The sequence below is a fragment of the Hirundo rustica genome, chromosome 1 (assembly GCF_015227805.2).
Source record: "Hirundo rustica isolate bHirRus1 chromosome 1, bHirRus1.pri.v3, whole genome shotgun sequence".
NCBI lineage: Eukaryota > Metazoa > Chordata > Aves > Passeriformes > Hirundinidae > Hirundo > Hirundo rustica.
In genome coordinates this window covers 15,883,746-15,905,066 of record NC_053450.1, presented here as the reverse complement: position 1 = coordinate 15,905,066, position 21,321 = coordinate 15,883,746, and the positions used below count along the sequence as shown (strand labels likewise).

Below are 21,321 nucleotides of genomic sequence, written 5' to 3'. Positions count from 1 at the left end.
ATATTCAAATGGTTATGAAAGAAATCATCTTGATTAACATGTCACTGTGCTTTTTTCATCCAGACTATATTTATGGAGGTGGATTATCAAGTAGTATGCAATGAAGGCAGTAACCTAAGAAATTACTTAGCTTCAAATTACAAAAAAACCCCAAACATTAATTTGACTTAATTCCAGTTAATATAGGCACTCAATTCTTTGTATATAGATGCTGGTTGCTCTAAAGAAGCGCTCTCATCAACAGCTTTAACCACCTCATAAAAAAGTGTTAGAGAAATGTCCAACTGCAGACTTGAGCAATAGAAGTCTTTATTAATTTCTTTCAAACCACAGTTAAGAATGAACAGTATTTGTCCAACAGAAGATTCCTCTTTTATATTAGAAAATCTCAGTTAAACTTAGTCTACTAATATAATTTTAGCACGATGGCTATATGGAAGGTGTCAGCAAGAAAAACAAATCTGCTTTACTTTATAGGAACTTCTAGTATTGTTTAGAACTAGATAAAATACACATTCATTTCTGTACACGGCTTGTTTCATACTATAAGGCAGCAACATTTAATGAGCAAAATTACTTTAATCTTTTCTTAATATGTTACAGATGTATAGAAGCTAAATTTTTATACACCTTGAAAACTAGAGGTGTAGGATGTATGTTTTACAATGCAAAATAGATGCATATTAGACCATATAAGAAAAGTGTATAATTTCATGGCTGAAGTTGTAAATGCTAATGAAGAAGACGCTTCTCCATAGCTATCTGTGTTGCTACATTTATGTCCTAAATACTTGCACTGACTGCAGGAGACCTGACATCAAATTTGGAGATAATTTTTTGATGCTACTAAACCTAAGATAGGATCTCTGGGGATTTTTTTGCTTTTTGGCATTGTTTCTTTTTTTTGTTTGGTTTGGTTTTTGTGGTTTTGGTTGTTTGGTTGGGGTTTTGTTTTGATTTGATGTTATGTGTGCATCTGTGTGCGCTTTATTTTCCGGGGGATTTTTTTGGTTTGGGTATTTTTTTTGCCTTTTGTTTGGTTTGGTTTGTTTTTTTTCATTTTGTTTTGTTTTGTGCAATGTAACATAATCCATAGGAGTCAATTTCCAGCAATAAGCTATCACAATCACAATGTAGTACAAATATTAGAGAGACAGAGAGAAAAGTTCTCCAGGTAAAGCTGTACACCTAATTTTCTTTCTAATTAGTGTTTATGTAAATACACACACACACACACAAACATATATTTGCACAAAACCTCAAAGGATTATTTTGTCTTTCTGCAGACATACCAGTTAAAACAGAAGGATCATGCTTTCCTTCAAATATAATAGAAATAATCTATTCATTCAGGAACCAATTGTTCAGGGTGTAGTTTAGTAACAATATATGGTTGTTCCAAATATATTCTGATTCAATTATCAACTTTATAATGTATTTTTATTGTTACTGTTAACTGCAACAATACAAGGTATATTTAACAGCTGGTTTAAGAGTTACCTTTCTGTCATGGAAACAGGTCTAGCAGTTAGACAACCCTGTAATAGAATGATACTCTGCCAAAGATGATGACTTTCTGGGACAAGACTGTAATTTTGATCTTTTTTTTTTTTCTTTTTATAACTGAAATATAGATGGAAAACTAATGGCCACAGACAACCCTGGCATGGTGTGTTACAGTGAATAAATGACCTCCACAACAAAAAAATCAGCTTTTCTTCCGAGGTTGTTTCAAATGCCATTAAGGAATTTAACAACACAAAGAAAAGTGAGTAAGTAGAGTACTTGTTTCTCAGAGATGACCACACTATAAAACTGGCAAGTGCACTCTTCTTATATAGGTGGTTACCAGTTTAAACTAGTTACCAGTTTATCCAAAGAAGATAGATAAAGATAATAAATCTCAGAGGCTGTAAAAGAGGTTTTGCTTGCATTACATGAGAAGTAAACAAGCTAGTCCAATATCCATCAGCTAATTCAAAGCAGCCAAACTGGCCACCCAGTTCAGAGACAGATATCCTATGGAAAGCTGAAAATGGGAAAGTCTCATCCTAAGGTCAGTTACTAGAAAGTTACCTCCACCTTTAAATATAGCCGAAATTTTAGTTGGTTGCTTGGGTTTCATTTAGTTTGGTTTGGTTTTTAGATGCTTACCACTTAAATTTAGATTTCTTTTCTAGTCAAAATTTTTTTCCAAATCTGCAAAACTCCTGACTTCTTTGCAATAATGTAAGCATAAATTCAAGAGACAAGTGGCACCCTTTCCAGGAAAGCATGTCCTTTATCAGTTTTAATTATCTACCTTTCTCTCTCTATCAGTGTCTAGATTTTTAGCATTGTATAAAAATATTCCTGAGAGTATAGAATAATTTATATGTTCTTTCAGCTCTACATTTATAAGCACAGTACCAAAAAAAAAATTTATTGTTTCTATATATTTTTTTCATAAAAAACTTTTCAGATTGAAAAAAAAAGAATCTCTGTTTAAATGTTTTGTCTACTCAGAATCCATCTCAGAGGTGAATATCTGTTTACCAATACATTTTGTTCTGTCACATTTCTTTTAATTATGTTTCACTTATCTGCAAGTGTTGCTGTATTTATTGTTGTGTCCCTACCAATTTTCAGTTCAAGATTCTACATATCTTCTGTTCACACCTTTGCAGTATTTGTTTTGGTTGTTTGTGCAATGAAATTTTTCCTGGTAAGAATCATTCTGTTCTGTTACCTATCTCATAGTTTTCCACTTTGGTTGCCGATTCCTTCTTTCTTTTCTTAATTGCCTTTGTTCTCTCCTTCATCTCCTTTGGTATTTGATCCTGTTGCTTTCTGTATCCTTATTTCCTCATTGGTCTTTGTCTATGGCTTATACCTTTTTTATTTTCTCTTTCTTTGTGAAGGGAGAGTATAATCCAGTTGGTTTTGTTCACTAGTCCCTAAATTCTCAAAGGAAATTCCTTTCTTCCTTCTGTTTCCAGGCAAATAATGGAGAAATCTAAAGAACTGTGGAACAGCTGAAATAGAAATTGCTGTGATAAGAGACTTGAAGTTGTTTCTAAAGTGGAGAATCCCTAATTTGATCCTAATCTGCTCTGGTTGAAAATTTGGACAGGAAGTGAATAGTGATGAGAGAAGAAAAATGTGCATTCTTAGGGTATAATAAACAGCCTAAGCTGAAAAAAATCAGAGCTATGGTTGATAATGCAAACTTTTTGAGGTACAGTAAATGATCCATTGTCTCCCTATCAACAAGTCCTGGTCTACATCAATATACAAAAAGACATAATCAGGAGAGTGAAAAAGCTTTGTAAGTTTCAGTTGTCGAGGTTAGTTGTGAATGAAGACTGCAAATATTTAACTCTGATTTACCTTAAAGCCCTAATAACCAAACAGTCAGAGAGAGCTTTTCTCTGTCAGATTTAATCTAGAACCTCACAGAGTTGACTTTTTTCCTTTATTTTGTTAGTAGTCTGCTAACTTGAGCAGCTGTCATATTAGTAGATGAAACTTACAGAATTAACTTGGAGTTAGACACTCCAACCGCTGTTTGAAATGGCAATAATATAAATGAACTGATAAAACACTCTGAAAAGGTCTTTATGTGGTTTAAGAAGGAATTGTTCATATGAGAAACAACTTACAAAGCAAGAAAAGAATACACATACATGAAGTAAAATGGATTTACATGCAACAAAATTTGGATTCAGGAAGGAGAATCAACACACCCTCATGGTATTTTGCCCAGACAAGATATTGGCACTAGCTCTGGGCACCCTGCTTTACATCATGTAGTACTGCAGATCACCTAAAGGGAGAGGAAGTGGCAAAAGACAGAGCAAGTAAAACAAGCCTTAAAATCAGGAAATTTTGTTAAGTGCAAACCCTGACATAGCAGAAATGGAGAAAGAAGGAGGCAAAGGCAAGGCAAAAATGTGGTGGGTTTTTTGGGGGGTTTTTTTTTTGGCTTCTGGTTTTCATGACAATCAGTATAAGAAAGAGCAGAACACTTGTTCCAATAATAATATATAGTGAATATAAAAATATACATAATAGCATATTAGTTTCTCAAAAAACATAAAGGAAGGGGGTTGGTTGGGAGATAGTAAAGGATCTAAGATACATATAAATGTTCATAAAGAAATATGGATAAATTTCAAGGACCAGGACAAGGAAACGGTCTGAATCAGAAAAAGGCTTACTGGAGCTACCAGCTACCATTAGTAGACAGAACAATGTTAACAGAATAGCCTAAAAGCTGTTAGGCTATAATTCAAACCTGGCAGAGATATCTGTTTAAAAGAGAAACACACATGTTTCAGAATAAGAAATGGAAAAGCAAGCAGAATTATTAAATGAGGGCACTGGAAGTTTCTGCTAGTGTCAACACTTATTCTTTTGCTATCTTTTCTTCATAAAAGTTTTGTAAGATAAATTTGACAACGTAGCACATGGGAGATGTAAATTATAATTCTTTCACTTTAAAAATAGAAAGTTTTAGAGGCAAAATCTAGTCTTCCAGAAATATATTTTTCTGTTTTTAAAATTGGGCATTGTTAGCATTTTACTTAGAGCTATTTATTTTTTAAGTAAGAACATAAAATTATTCTTAATTTTGCTTTGGATTTTGTTGATGATTTTGTTGTGATTTGGTTTTATTTATCCAATGTTCTCAATGGTTTTCAATTAAAATTTAGATGTAGAGAAGAGGATGAGTAATTCTATTATTTCAAATTTCTAAAATAATAATAATAAAAATGTAAATTATTCAGAGAAAATATACCTTAGATTTGTGATTGGTTTTGAGCTAAAACACAGAGTTTGCTTATGTTGTCAGTAATACCTGGCACATTTATTATGGAGAGACAGATATCTGAGAAGGATTTCAGGCCAGGAGCAGGCACTGGTGGAGTGCTCAGCTCACCAGTAGGGGTGTTCCCTCACCAGGTGGGGAAAGCACTCCTGCTCCTTGGTCCCGTAGACCACTGAGACTGGTCTAACTCCCACACATGGTCAGAAAGCCAGTTTGGCTTCTTGTTCTGGCATGTTTGATGGTTTTCTATGCCCTTCTCAGTTACCATAGCCTTGCCCCAGAGCCAAGTAAACAGATGATTCATCTACCTGCAATTGTAACAGTATTTATTACAAATTATTATTAAGGATTAATTGTAAATGTACATATTTTACAGTAATTTTTTCTCTGCTTTTACCAAAGTTGGGCCAAAAAAATTAATTTTTATTTTATAGTCAGTATGAGCCTGTTGATTAAGTACCAAATTCAAACCTTTGGAAGTACCTGAGTGAGGAGCCAATACCAAATTATATTTATCACTAGGAGCATGCTGATATTTTAAAGATCTACCTATTAATCTACTAAAAATGTTTTTATCTCTGTAAGGGGAGTAAATGTTAAAAACTGGGGCATAATCAGGAAGTCAGATGTTTTAGGAGAGTAATTCACCAACAGAGAAAAGGTAGCAGATGTCTCCAATCATTTCAGTTAATTTCTCCTATTCAGCTCAGCAGCACTGATCAGGTAACCTGTACATTTATTTCTTGGTGGCCTCAGCAGGGAGTGTAGAGGAAAGGATGATTTATCTTGCTTAAATACAAGAGATTAAAAGCTATGAGTATTAACTCTCCTTTTAAGCACTATGTTTAAAGCTTCCTTCCATTAAAGCTCCTAGGAGAAAATTAACCACAAGTCACAAGAGAAAAGACTTTCATATAATTAAATCCTTGGACACAGCAATGTTATCAGCATTTAAAAATATCTCTGAAGATACATGCTGATCTTGCAGGCTCTCAATACATGGAAAATATATATATTTATTAAGTGATCAAAAATTCCATTCTATGGCAGTCACAACTCCACTTTTATTTTTTTTTAAATAAACATATTCATAGGTGGTTTTTTTTAGTTTGTTTGTTTGTTTGTTTTGTTTTGTTTTGGTTTTTTTTACTTATTCAAACAAATAGCTGTCACAAATTATTATAACATTTTTCTAACAGTGGAGCTTTCCAAACTTCCATATCATGTCTGTCCTTATGAAGCCACATGATGGAATTTTCTGATGATTTTTACCAAAACGTTATGATAGGCTAATAATTTTCTAAATAATTTTATTTTTAACTTTGTAAAATATATAGTTTTGGCTACTTAAAAATTGCTTTCTGAGCATAAACATATGAAAGATTATTTTATTCAACATAAAGAGACAGAAATACACTGGATTAAATGCTTCCATTTAGCCAATTGCAGAAGGGATGCATTATATTTCTCTGTCTAAAATAGATCTGAATTTATTTAATTTATTTCAATGAAATGTTAATTTTGTCATGAACATCTAACTGGCAATTAAGTTTACTGGTTAGATTAATTAACTGGTTAAGTATGAGAAAATCTGGAAATCTATTTCCTTGGGACCGTGAACAGAGTTTGGGTATATAGTCATATTATTATTCAAATATGAAAAGCTTTTTTGAATACTACACTGAATACACAAGTTGGGGTAACTAATTAGAGGCACAAACATCCCATTTTAGACAGCTGCTGAGTATGACACCTCAAATTAGTATTCAGTTCTAAGCACCTAACTCCTTAATCTACACACTCAGACACAAACACACCAAAAAAAAAAAGAAAAAAAAGAAAAAAAAAAGCTTTTTGATATTTCTGACAGTATATTATGTCTTATGCTCAGCAATCTCTTTCAAAAATAAAGGAGAAAACAAAATATTATCCATGTTGCAAAGTAAAATAATTGCAAGGAAATATCAGGGTTCATTCAGTCATCCATCCACCCACATATGCACCATATCACTGCCACAAAGCGCGTGCCTTAAAAATAATTATGCTTTCCATGTGACTTTTGAAGGACTGAGAAGAAGAGCACACAGGTGAAGAATTCGTATAGTTAGGCCCATACCTTTGGCTTTATAGGCAAGTAGTAAATAATTTCCTCAGGGATTCTTCTATGCAGAGTCAGGACTCTGAGGAAACCCTTCCCCATCCCTGACAAGCCTCAGCAGGTGCGACTGGCACCCACCACTGTCCACGGCTCCTGGACCTCTTGTTCCAACCCACCCCGAGGCATCCTGCTGCAGCTCTGTCCCTGCCCCTGCCTCCTGCGGGAGCTCTCCGCCCAGCTCTGCGGGTGCTTGGCTGTTCCCGTTTCCTTTCGCTCGGAGCTGCCCGGTCCGGAGGGCCCCCGCGGGCGGTGCCGGCCGTGCAGGGGCTGTGCGGGGCCCTGGCGCGGCCCCAGCTCTGCTCGCCGCGCTCAGCCCCCGCCGGGCTGGGCCCGGGAGCGCGGCCGTGCAGGGGCTGTGCGGGGCCCTGGCGCGGCCCCAGCTCTGCTCGCCGCGCTCAGCCCCCGCCGGGCTGGGCCCGGGAGCGCGGCCTCGCCGGGGCTGTGCGGGGCCCTGGCGCGGCCCCAGCTCTGCTCGCCGCGCTCAGCCCCCGCCGGGCTGGGCCCGGGAGCGCGGCCTCGCCGGGGCTGCTCGGCCCTTGCGCCCCTGCGGGGCCGCTCTGCTCCTGCCGCTCCCCAAGATAAGGTTAGTGCTGTGGGTTATTGACAAGTCGCACTAAGCGCTATTTTCATAGCGTGCAAAAGGTATCATCAAATGACTCCAACTGGCTTTGCAAAGCAGTTGATTTATGTGATGTTTTATTGGTGCAAGCATACCTTCTGCTAACTTCATTAAATCATGCGATTTCTTATCTCTAGTGCAAACAAAACCCTTTTTTCTCAAGCTGAGCACTCAGAAAATTGAAAACATAAGCTTAGCTGAAATTATTCATTTTGTCACACACACACACATACACACACACACACACACACACACACACACACACACACACACAAAAAAAAAAAAAAAAAAAAAAAAAAAGAGAGAGAGAGAAAGACAGAAATTTGGAAAACATGGAACAAGAGTTTTAATCTGGAAATGGAACAGTTTTATCCAGAGCAGGAGTTGTAAGTATAGCTGCTTACCAAAATAAGGTCAAAACAATGTTTTTGAAAGAAATCATAGAAAATCAAGCCCTGATTTTTATACACACACACACACACACACACACACACACATATACATATATTTAATTTTATTTTGAGGGGAACTACCGTATAAATGTGAAAGAAAGGGTGCACAAAAAACACAAATATGCATTGGGGGGGGCAACAAGACAGCTCTAAAAATAGACAGTGATCTAACCCAGAAATACAACTATGAAATTTTGCCAAAAGCTTGGTTCAAATAGAGGAAGCAACACTGTCTTTTTGCAAAGAAGCTTTTTTTACTTGATTACCAATATAATTTATTTAAAAATCCTTTTTTTTTTTTTTTTTTAAATAAAGTTCACAGGTTTAAGTTTTTTTATATTTATAGTTTAAAGGAAAGATTTTCATGTGAAATACACTAAATCAAGCATATACAGTAGCACAAATATACCACTGAAATATTGACTACACTTTCCATACTGGTGATGGCTGACATGATTTTGTTCCATTTATTATTGTTTAGCTGCCATTTAAGTGCCAGGTAAATCAGGTTAAAGCTGTTGAGCATTCACTGAAGAAAAGCAATGACTATAATTTCAATAAAATTTAATTCTGAAGAAACCACTTAGATGGAGTACAAAGCTGGACAACAAAGGAGTCAAAGGTAATGAGATTAACAAATAGTTGAACTGCAAAATCATTTAATTAATATAGAAACTTATTCTGCAATAATAAAGTAAAAAAACCCAACCAAAGAAAAAAACCAAAAAAACAGAATTAGTGGCCTTGTCTATCCAAGACAATATTTTTAGCTGTCCAGTTATGTGTTTTTTCAAATACATATGTATAGTCCCCTGAAAATATTTTTGCCTGTTACAAAATTAAAGGGAGGGTGAAAAGTTAATCTGATTACACTTTCATTAATGTCACTTAGTAAAATGTCAAAATACATTGTGATGCTAGAAGTATATTTTCCACAATATTATTTGTAATAAAGAAAACTTAAGGAAACATCACCTCACTAATTACTACCGAAATCTGAGAAAAAAAAAAAGTCACTATGAAAGATTTAGTAAAGCTTGCATAATTTCACTATCATGCTTTCTTAATTTTAAAGCCAATTCTCCACTCACACAAATGTGTACGAATCTTCTTCACCCACACTCTGGAAAGATCTTGTAAGTCTTGCAAAAGTAGTCTATTTCAAGCACTATATTGAAGCTTAATCATCTTTTCCTTTTCCTTTTTAAACACTGACTGATTCTTTTCCACATAACTTCTTACACTGTTCTTCACCAGAATCTCATGGCGTCCTAAATACACAATACCTAAATATTTAAGCATGACAGGTTTCCTTGACTTTCTTCTAAGACATTGACTTTTTAAAAAAACATATTCTAAATCTCCAGCATTGAAGAATTAGTTTAATTTTAAAAGAAACTTGCACACATATGTCTATAAATGCATATACAGCTATCGATATATCTATATATCCAGATACATATATATATATATGAATGTACATGTGCACACAAATACATATGAACCTTTTCAGGAGCTTGAACAATACATAAATAAAAATAATTCGGCCTTTGCAAGATAGTATTTTCATCTTCTTTTACCCTTCTAACTGTCTTCACCTGTTTTCCCTGATGCTTATTTAAGCTATAACCCAGTAAGCACCATTGGTTCCTAACTGGAATCATAGTTTTATTCTTTGCATTTGTGTAGAAAGTTGTTCTCATAGTCTCTCATAGCTGAGAGTACAATCAAAGTTTTGACTGACAGTGAGGGCCTTTTCAGGCTCCTACATTTGAGAAAATCTCAGTTTTATCTTTTGAGGAGTGAATAGAAAGGAGAAAAAACTTGTTGTGGAAGACAACTCTCAAACCTTTTATCTGTGGGTTCCCTGTTTCCTGCAGCTGATATCAGAATTGCATTCAAGCACTCATGAAACAGGAAATAGAAGTGAAAACACAGAAGTACAAAGAAAAACAATTTCAGTAGAGATGCATTGTCCACATCTGCTGACTGTCAACCTTTTAAGAGAATTTATATTCCGCACAAATTTGACATGTGGAATTTTACTTTTCTAGTTTCCTTGTAGTACCAGGTTACATATTCCTTTTGTGGACAGATGCCAGATTGTTATGCAATAGTTTAAAAAAAATCATTACCAGTGTATCAACACTTACCATAAAATATTATAAAAATACATCCCTTTCTTTAAGCTGTGTTATGCAAACTAAAATGAAGCTGGATGTTCCCTGATTAAGAACAGGTATTACATTCTTTATCTCAGGATAAAATCATGGAATGGTTTGGTTTGGAAGATCACCTAGTTCCAACCCCACTTCAGGGGAAGTGACATCTTTCAAGTCACACAAAGCCAAGACTTTTCTGGGCAACTCGTTCCAATATCTTACTGCATTCTTTATACAGAATTTCTTTCTCATATCCAACCTTAATCATAGATCCACAGAATTTTAAGAGGTTGGAATGGACCTTTAAGATCATTTAGTTCCAACCCCCTCAGGGACACCTCCCAGTACACCAGGTTGCTTAAGGCCTTGTCCAGCTGTCTTTAACACTGCCAGGGTTGGAGCATCCACAGCCTGTTCCAGGATCTAACCATCCTCACAGTAAAAATTTCTTCCTAATATCTAACCTGAATTTCCCCTCTTTCAATCTGCACCCATTTCCCCTTGATCTATCACTACAGTTCCTGATGAAGAGTCCCCCTCCAGCTTCCCTGTCAGCCCCCTTCAGACACCGGGAGGTTTCTGAGTCTCCACAAAACCTTCCCTTCTCCAGGGCGAACAGCCTCAGCTTTCTCAGCCTGTCTTTGTTGGGGAGGTGCTTCAGTTCTCATCTATCTTACTGGTTCATGTCCAATTTTTCATCTACTAATATCCCCAATTTTTCTCTGCAGGACTGTTCTAAATTCATTGATCCCCTAGTCTGTATTGATACTGAGAACTGACCAGGACATTACACTTGGCCTCATCTCATTGGCCCACTCCTCCAGCCTGTTGATGTCCCTTGTCCCCTCAAGTGAATCAACTGCATCACTCACCTTGGTACCATCTGCAGACTTGCTGAGGATACACTCAGTTCCACTGTCCACATCATCAACAGAGACACTGAACAGTATTTGTCTGAATACAGGCCCCCAGAGGGACGCCACTTGTTGCTGATTTCTAATTGGACTTTAAGCTGTTGGTGTGGCCATGTGGCCAGTGTGTTATACTTTGAACAGTCCGCTCAGTCAAATATATATCTCTCCTATTTAACAAAAAAGATGCTTTGTGGCCATGCCAAACATACCATGCTTTACAGAAGTCTAGGTAGATGACAAATTGAGTAACAGAAGTCAACGTAAATGATAGCAAAGAAAGCTAGCAAACATATGTTTGCTAATATATCTATTGGTATTGTGGAATTATTATGTATTCCATAAGCTGCAGCCTTCCAGAACTGAACATCTGGGCTAAGACTCTGAAGTAATCTCTGATAGAAAATGTTCTATGGCACATTACCCTCTTGATATCTCAAACAAATTTTTTCACTTTTGTAAACCCTTTTTGTTAGAAGTTGTTCATATACAAATACACACACACACAAAAATACCTAGTCTATATTAATTAAATTTTCTTGATCTCTATGAAAAACCTCCTGTTCCAAAGATTACAAAAGGTCCACTGCTGCTAGATCATGTAAACTGAGACATCCACAATCTCCTATTCACTTTACATTAATTTATCCATGCTTGTATGTTTCTTAATTAATTACATTTCATTAAGACCAATTTTGTGAGAACTAGATTAATTTCAGCAGTTACTTTAACTAGAATTAAGGCACAATATACATTTTGACACCTATGATTAATTAGAGGAAACACACCTAAAGACTGAATAAGAAAGAGTCCATAATTTAGAAACATTAGCTTTAACTATTTTATCATATATTTTTAATTTATTACTACAAGTTAGATTTTAATAATATTTATTCTTTACCTTGTCCTAAAGTTTGCAGGGTGAGGATGCCCATCATATAATGACAAATAATCATATTCTTCTTCTAGAGCAAAAGACTGAAAGACGATCTGTATTCTGTTTCTTTCTTCTGCTATTATAACCCAGGTACAGTTTGCACCATTTGGATATCCATACGGGAAGCCAGGGCTTTCTATAGTGCCATTAAGTCCTTTTAAAGTTCCACCACAGGTATAAATAAATCCTGAAAAAATACCAAGGAAACAAAAGTTAGTAATCCATTTTTATATCAACATTCAATAGAATACATTACTAGAATTCATGATTTCTGAAAAAATATCAATTTTTTTTTAACAACTACTGCATTTAGAAAGGTAAATCCCTTTTTTACACAAATGCTGGCCACTTAATGCAAAACAATCCCACCTACCTAACAAATGTGTTTCCCATACTGTTTATCTAAAGACATATGGCAGCATCTTTGAAAATAAACACATATAACAACATCTATGACTAAATTTGTTTGCCTGTGAAGCAAAGTATTCACATCAGTTTCCCTTTTTTTTTTTTTTTTTTTTTTCCCAAATGGAAGAGTAAATAAGTCTCTTTGGATACAGGTTAAACCTAACAGCCTTCTGCTTTTCCTCCAAGTATTTTGGCTCTGGAACAGTCTGAAAGTCTATTTATTATGAACAAGCTTTTCCCAATCAATAATTCTGGGTTATGAAAGCTCTGTAATGAAGGGCTCAATCTGAAAGAGCCATCTGTTGCATCATTTAAATATTAACAGTTTACATGTTTTGATTGACCCTATGTGGATGTTGTTTAACTGCAGTCATCAGGTAGGGCCCCAGAGCTGCTCCCTCACACACCACATCCACATCCCCCCTCCTTGTCCCCATAGTGGGATGGAGGAGAGAAAGAAGAGTAACAGTGACAAAACTCTTGGGCTGAAACAAAGTTTAACAGGTACAGCAAAAGCAGTGAAGATGAAAGTATTCATTGGCTGCTTTGGCAGGAGAGTGTTCAGTGTCCAAGAAATCACGCCTAAATCAGGCCTAATGAATGGTTACACGGCAAAACAAACACCATAACCCTGAATGTGGTCCCTGCCTCCTTCTTTCCATCAGCTTTTATCACTTAGCATTCTGCCATATGTTCTAGAATATCCCTTTTTATTGGATGGGGTCATCTATTTCCCATCTGTGTCCCCTCCCACCTTCTTGCCCATTCCCAGAAGTATGAGAAGCAGAGGAAGCATGGATGGTGTGTAGGTTCAGCATTGTCTTAGTCACAAATCTAAAAGACCATAGGATATACTGTGAAGAAAATTAAGTCTATCCCAGCCAAATTCAGTACAGTGGGTCAAAGCTGAAAAGTTGCTCTGCTGATAGATCCTTTTTAAAATTAACACCCTCAAATGTCAGAAATTACCCTTAAATTCAAAGCCTAATTTTCCCTGGACTATAAAAAATTTCCTTTTTATAGAGAAAATCCATTTCCTGAGAAAAACAAGAGAAAAAGAATAATTATAGAAAGGTCTCTCCTGTGCGCTGGCAGGGCAGGCCCTTTTCTATACTTTTGTTTCAAGTTCTAATGTTCAGTTATGGCAGTTCTTTACTCTTTTGGGACTTTAGGATATCTTTTATTTTTCACCAGCTTTGTAGTCTGAATGTAGGTCTACATCCCCTCTCCAGGCTTTCTGCTCTCTTATCCCTTAAATATCAGATCAGCTTTCCTGCTTTCCCTTTTGCACCCCTGAAGCTTCTCCTCCCCACGAATGCTCAGAGCAAGCCCCCTCTTCAAGTGGAGGGATTTCATCTGAGAAAAAGCACAAAGTGCTGAGTTACTCTCTCACAGAAACATGACATACATTTCATAACATACTACAAACAAACAAAACCAGACACCAACTCTTAAATTATACACACATGTATGTATTTGAGCTTGTTAAATCATCTTCTTCAAGGCACATTCACAAGCCTGTCTTCACGTTGAGCATTTAAATGTACAGAGACCCCCCTATCCCTGAAGTACTAAGCAGAAATCACTTGAGATTTTGCACTCTGTATTGCTATGCTGTGAAGTAACTTCTTGACAACAGAAGAGTGGCACGTACAACTTTTTTATCTCGGCTTTTTCATATGTATTTACAATGGTGAGAAAAGATGCCTCATGACTGGGTTTTTTTAATGTATGCAGCATGACTGCTTTTTAAATACAATTATCAAGGAATCATAAATATGTAGGACAAAAAGGGATGGGAACATAGTCTTAGAAAGTAATTAGGGTTTTGTTTACCTCATCTGACATGTATAGCAAATTTTACCTTTTACTGCAGGTTGCCTTAGAGAATTCACTCTCATATCAGTGCCTGCACAACCTTCATTGTTAGGAGGCTGCTTTATTTATCTCTTCTGCATCCCCCTCATATACTTGAACTATTTTTAAATCCTCTTTATGTGTTATTATGTATAATTTAAGCTCAGATGTTTTATTTAGCACTTTAAAAATCTTTTGGAATGCAGTTTTTGCACAAGACACTTCAGAAAATCAAACTATTTATTCATGAGATCTACATCCTAGAACTTTAATACTTCCTACCTAATACAATCACTAATAAGTCTTTTTAGATAGTTGTGCACACAAATTTATCAGTCTAGTTTTTCCTAGAAATCTCTTGCTGAGGCCTACTTCAACAGAATTAGAGAAAAAACTTAGAGAGAGACTTGAAAATTAAATAACATACACTGTTAATTTTCATCCATCTCTCCAGACCAAGTGTGGAAAGCACAGTATAAACTTTGACTCAAGATCATAATACAGCTCCATAATTCAGAATCTTTGTTGCAGTGCCTATTTCATGAAAGGTTTCAATTACATATGGGCTATCCTGTCAATTCAATGCAAACTAATACATACATACATACATACATACATACATACATACATATATATAATAGATCTACTGATACCAAAATAAAATATTTTAAAAGATAAACAAAAACAACAAAACAAACAAACAACAAACAAACAAAAAACCCACCCCAAAAGAAAAAATTAAAAACAAACAAACAAACAAACACAAAAACCCCACACCAACCAAAAACCCCCAGAGCCACACAACTATGAGGGAACAAAGCCTTATGATAAATCCTGCTACTTATTAAGGAGTGTAAAACTTCATACTCAATCCAATAATTACTCTTATTCATATACTGATATGAAATGTAAACATCCATGACATATAAAAGTTCCAATTGCTCCTTTTATTCCATATTCAAGTTGTAACAAAAGAGAATTATTCATATCTGCAAGATGACAAATCTTGGATGTTTTTCAGAGATGACTAGCAGAATGTAGCACAGCTATGCACGTGTCAGCAGATACACTTTTAATTCCAAGAATGGAAAGAAAACACCCAAATGAACCAACAGTGAGGTTTGATTTAGATAGGTCTACTCTTTTAGTCTGTAAACCAAAAAATCATGCCAACAGAATCCATGTACACAACATGCACTTTAATCTCTACTTTCATATGTTAATATATCTGCAATGCTTTTCACTTTGGCAGTCCAACTTGGGTATGATCAAAATAGACAGCGTGCATTAACTGACTGGTCTGATCAAATGTGGAAAACATGACATTTATTTTTGAGAGGTAAAATTCATGCTGAAATAACTAGTAGCATATACTGTGATCTTTTTCATTTAGATTTCAGAACCAGCATTCCAAGCAGAATTTACTTGAAAACTGCTTTTCATTAAAGAGAAGTTTTTACTCAAAGCACACAATAAAGAATTTTGAAAAGCTTGAAGTTAGATTAGAAAAGAAAAATTCTTGTTGAAATAAGTATGAAGATGAACAACACCACTCATGAGATTCTCTTAATAGCTAGTATGATTCAAAGTTTCTGTTGTATTGTTTTCTACCATATTGTAAAATTCAGATGTTTAATTCTCATCAATTTTACATGGATAAATACTTCTTGAAATCAGGAAACACAGCTTCTCTTCCTGATTTCAGCCATCCTTTGATTCATTGTGGGATCACTGAGAGCATCAGTAACAGAAGTTCTTAATCCATTTATTCATTGCTTTCTAAGAAAGCACGTAGTTCTTACATCATGTCCATGCCCCTTGCCCTTGATTATTTCATAATTACACTCACTCAATACTCAATAAAATTGTCTTTGGCTTTTTGTCATCCTCCTGACCATTCAATTATACTGTTTAATAACATATTTCCGCACCTTTCACCTTACAAGTACTCCGCACCTTTCATTTAATCTTAATCTTCCTTGTTTAGTGTGTTCTTTAATAACAGTCATTACCATAAGATAATTATACTAAGTCTGCATTGATTAACACACTTGTACATTTCTAAGTTGCTTGTGTAATTCCTTTTAATTAAGTTTTTAATATTTTCTTTATTTTAAGAGAAAACCAAGGAAATGGAAGATGATTTGTTCATATGCTGCATTTTTCTTCAATTTCTTTTCTGATAACGTGATCCCCTTTCATTTCTTTCACTTACATCTATCTTAAAACATAGTCAAGCCTATCTTAAAGTATTCCCTAGCCATGTCATCCATGTTCAGGTCCCTTTGTTTTCTGCAATATACTTATTTTAAAAATTATTCTTGTTCCCCAAATGGTAGTTCCCTTCCATTCAGAATACATCTACTTTATTCACCTGTCTGTCCTCATGCTCATCACATGTTTCTGCAACACCTTTTTCTGTTTGTGGTCTTTGATCACCTGACTGAATTTGGCAGCAAAGACTAATTATTTTTCATGCTGACCATAAATCAGTAAATCAGTACAGACTGTTCTGCTAATTCTTTTCTGTTTTACTGGATTCTCCTTCTGTTCACTTGTATTATCATCACCTTAGTTTTACGGTTCCTCTATGTTCATCCTTTTTGTTAGCACTTCAAAGAACCCACTGGAGTTCAACAGAGATAGATTTCATAGTGATGTGAACCCATCCTTATGCTGTGAATCCTTTTCTTCTTATATCAATCTTATCCAGCTTTGGAAAATATATACTCAATATTTATTTCTAATATTCTTATATTTGTTTCTACCTCAACTTTAATTATTCTGATGTACCTCAGCCCCAAATCTTTAAATTATAAAATTGAGAATAGAATGCTCTCATCAGACATGATGAATGCATTTTATTTTGAAATGTGTTTGAAATCTACCTTTTTATCACATCTCATCATGTCTTAATTCTCTTTAATTTATGCTTTTCCTTTCCCATTATTCCTTTTTTCTGCATAAACCTAGTGCTTCCTCTCACTAATTTTAACTTCCAATAAAACAAAGTTTTATTGACTTTTTCACATGAGTACAAAATATGAAAGGTAATTGTCTCCTTTGATGTACTGGACTTTGTTCCTTCTTACTCTCCACCTTTTTGGTTTCCTGCCCCATGTGTCCAGCACCTTGCAAGCTTTTTCTTATTCTGCTGTGTTTTCATATAGAAAGACTGTTGACTGCTTGTCCTGGTTTGAGACATCCTAGGAGATTGCAACACCAAGGACACTCACTGGTGTCCCTTCCTACCAGAACATTATAGCCCCCTCTTTCCTCACGAGTCTCCTGTTTCCCTTGTGCTGGCATGGGAGGTGAACAAACAAGCAGCAGCCCTGCACCACAGCACACCAGGGCAGAAGTACGCTGCACCCGGGTAGCCTGACCACATATAATTGTTACTGTCTTATGTTTTAATTTCCCAAAGTAATAAAAACTTGAAATCATAACATAGTCTGGGTTTGAGGGAACCTTAAAGATCATATCTTTCCAAACCCTTGCAGGTTTGGGCAGGGCCACCTTCATTTAGACCAGATTGTCCAACCTGGCCTTAAACACTACAGTGATGGAAAATCCACAAATTGGGGGACCTGTTCCAGTATCTCACCACCCTCACAGAGAAGAATTTCTTCCTAATATCTAAGCCTCGGTCAGTTTAAAGCCATTTCCCTTTGTCCTATTACTACACATCTTTCTGAAAAAATCCTGCTCCAGCTTTCTTGTAGACTCCTTTTAGGTACTGGAAGGCTTCTATAAGGTGTCCCTGGAACCAAAACCACTCCAATTCTCATGGTTACAACTTCATCTGTCTTGGTAATATCTTTCTTTTAGATTTTTTTTTTTTACTTTCTATTTTTTTGTTGGTTTTTTGTTTTTGTTGTGGGTGTTTTTTTTTTTTTTTTTTTTTTTTTTTTTTTTTTTTTTTTTTTTGGTTTGGTTTGGTTTGGTTTGGTTTGGTTTGGGTTTTTTTACATATAATACCAATTTCCTTGATTTAAGACTCTTTTCTATTGCCTGAGGAAATCTCAGACCTGCTTAATAAAGCCTTATTACAAAAACAAACAAACAAACAAAACCAAACAACAACAAAAAATATTATGTTTGTAAATTGCACAAAGAGCATTGAAGATACTCTCTGAAAATCAGCTCTTAGGAGTTCAAAGTTATTGAGGATTTTTTAACTAAATTGCCATTTTATTTCAATTTGTTCTTAAAAGCATTTGCTTTCTCAAACAAAATATTCTGATGCCTATTCTCTGCACAACTTACTGGAAATTGGGACATTATGAAGTTTAGACACCATGAAGTTTTCAAAAGAAATTTAACTTTTATCTCTGATTTGTATAATTTTAAGGTTATGAGAAAAGATGGTTGTGGTAAATAACAGAGTAAGACAGATTGTCTTGCCCTTGCAAGCTATAACAAGGTACCAAAATTACTTTTCCAATCTTTTGCTAGGGTTGACTGTAAACTCTGTAACTCAATCAGTGCAACTGGTACAGAATACCAGTCAAAAAGAAACAATTACTATATATTATCACCACATTTGAAACATTTTCTGGAGGTACTGCTTTTCCTCCAGAGAGTAATTTCTTATCTCTGTTACAGACACATCTTCTGAAAGAGGTTTAGAAATATTTTTTAGTCTTTTCTTCCACTTTATGGTGAAAACTACTAGAAGGACAAAAGTTTCTGTTCTCTCCTGTCAACCTTGAGTGGGTTACTTCTTTGAAGAAACATATGGTCTAAAATACAGTAGGAGTATTCATGTTCACAGGAAATACATTCTGAGTAGCAGGAGGTTTAAATTGGAATGCTAGCAAAATAAGAAACTGGATCCCATGCAACAGAAGTACCCACACCATTTTTATTAAATATATTGAAATAAATTTTTATTGCCATTGTTTGCATTTCTTGTTCTACAACAAAAAACTGTTTGTCATTTCCTATAACTGAAAACTAAGAGGGTTTAACTTCAATAGTGTTGCCTATCTTTGAGGAATTAAAAAAAAAAAAAAAAAAAAAAAAAAAAAAGATGAAACATAAATCTAGAAACCTCTAGGTCATTCAATATGAGATTATCAGCTTCACAGGAAAATAGAGGGGGTTTTAACTCCCCTTTAGGCATTTAATTACTTTGGTTTATATATAACTCTCTGACACAGAATAGTCTTCTGCTTCTATTTTAAAAGCATTGCTAGCACCACCACAGATGAAACAAAGTCTGGTTTCAACAAAGTCAGCTGAAATACACCCAGAATTTTATCCCCAGTATGTAATTAACTTTCCTTTTAAGGATATTTCAATATTTCTCTCCTATCCATCACATAACATCTCAATGCCTTGTAGACAAGGGATCATCTGTTCCAAAACAACTGCCCCCTTGCTCATGCAGACAGATATGGGCAATCTCTCAGATGTGACAAGCATCTGGGCAATAGAACTAGACATAAAAACAAGAGAGGACATTTGGAATCTCATCACAGAACAAATTAAAAATACACTCTGGGATTGAAATCCTGCCACCCCTCATACATGTGAGCACTACAGAGTTGCAGGGCAATCACATTTTTTGTGCTTGGGGAGAGTGTAGATAGATATTATTGAGTTTTGCATTGGTTTTTCTTTTTATTTTTTTAGATATTTTCGATTTCAAATAATGGAATTTCTTGTCTCAGTGGCATTTGGCCATCCTGCTTCTTACTCCTGTGTTTAAAAATAAACTAAATTTTATGCTATGACTTCCTCATTTTAGGAGAATTAACTGTGAAAAGTGTCTTCACTAGTATTCTGAGCTTGCACTCTTTCTTCATTACCTGCTCGTCCTACAATTCTTCCACTTAAAGAAAAGTGGAAAGTAACCATCATAAAATCAGAAATTGTATCAGGCATCTTCCCGGCAAATCTAAAGAGAACGCCATATCAAAGGGACGTCTAAAAATAAATTCATGCAAATTTTGTGTTTGATAACATAGGAAATTTACTCTGTGGAAAAGACAGGAACGGAGATTCCATTGCAAAGATAAGTTGTTGAAAGGATTATATTTATTTTATATTTCCTTTTCACTGTTTCTTTCTCTGCAAAGCTAACCGCATGTCCGGAGATCCTTAATGCTCTTTATTTGCTGTTTGTTTTTTTTTTTATTATTATTCAAATGTGTGATCTGAGAGACTGTTAATTTCATAATTAAATTCTGATATTTGTAAAGTTACCTTAGAACCATCTCCCAGCAAATTGAAATGACAGGGAAGGCTACTCACAGAATACTATATACTGGCAATAGTATTTTGAAGTATTATATTTTTTTAGAAATGAACTCACAGAGATTTCCTAACGGATTTGTAAATAAAATACTTTAGATTAAAATTTTAATTTTATTAAAATATGCTGATAAGGAGCCACTTCTTTTCACTAGAACCTCATGAAGACAATTGTAAGATACAACAACTGAAGTATCAAATCAAACTATTGCTTCTAAAGCAGTCTATAATTTATGTTGCATTAAAGTACAGCTATTTTGGGTCTCTGGGATATAGATTAGATAAAAGGGCTTGGAGAAATTTTATTTGCAAAAATGTAAAGAGTAAATTGAGTTTTCCATATCAGAATAATTAATTAACAATACATTAAAATTGGTAAATAAGAAAACTCTTAATTAAGGGAAACAGTCACTTAATAAGGTGCTTGAAGAGTTTTTGCTCTTGGAAAAGTGGAATATAAGGAAATACCCTCAAAAAAAAAAAAAAAGATTGAAGCAAAAGTAATTTCTGAAGAAATTAACATTGATTTAGTACTACCCTTTTAAATTAAAGTTGACCTGTCCCATAGCATTAATTTTCAAATTAATTGTAATGTGATGGGAAAACAGACAATATAATGCTGAGTCAAATGCCCTAAATTTAAAGCCCATTGGTATACATAGTAAACCTCTGTCATTATATACTTGGTTCATTAAAATCTAAAATCTGGGGTATGGACCACTTTAAAGAGATTTACATGGAGACAT

The 21,321-nt window shown here is 35.1% G+C and overlaps 1 protein-coding gene across 3 annotated transcripts in view; it reads right to left on the bottom strand.

Moving 5' to 3' along the window:
- Positions 1 to 21,321, bottom strand: part of CSMD3 (CUB and Sushi multiple domains 3) — a 612,124-nt gene that overhangs the window by 519,638 nt on the left and 71,165 nt on the right. For all 3 annotated transcript variants that reach the window (XM_040070587.2, XM_040070596.2, XM_040070605.2), the window contains exon 2: positions 12,014 to 12,236. In XM_040070587.2, coding sequence (XP_039926521.1) covers positions 12,014 to 12,236 — 223 coding nt within the window. The remainder of the gene's footprint in view (positions 1 to 12,013; positions 12,237 to 21,321) is intronic.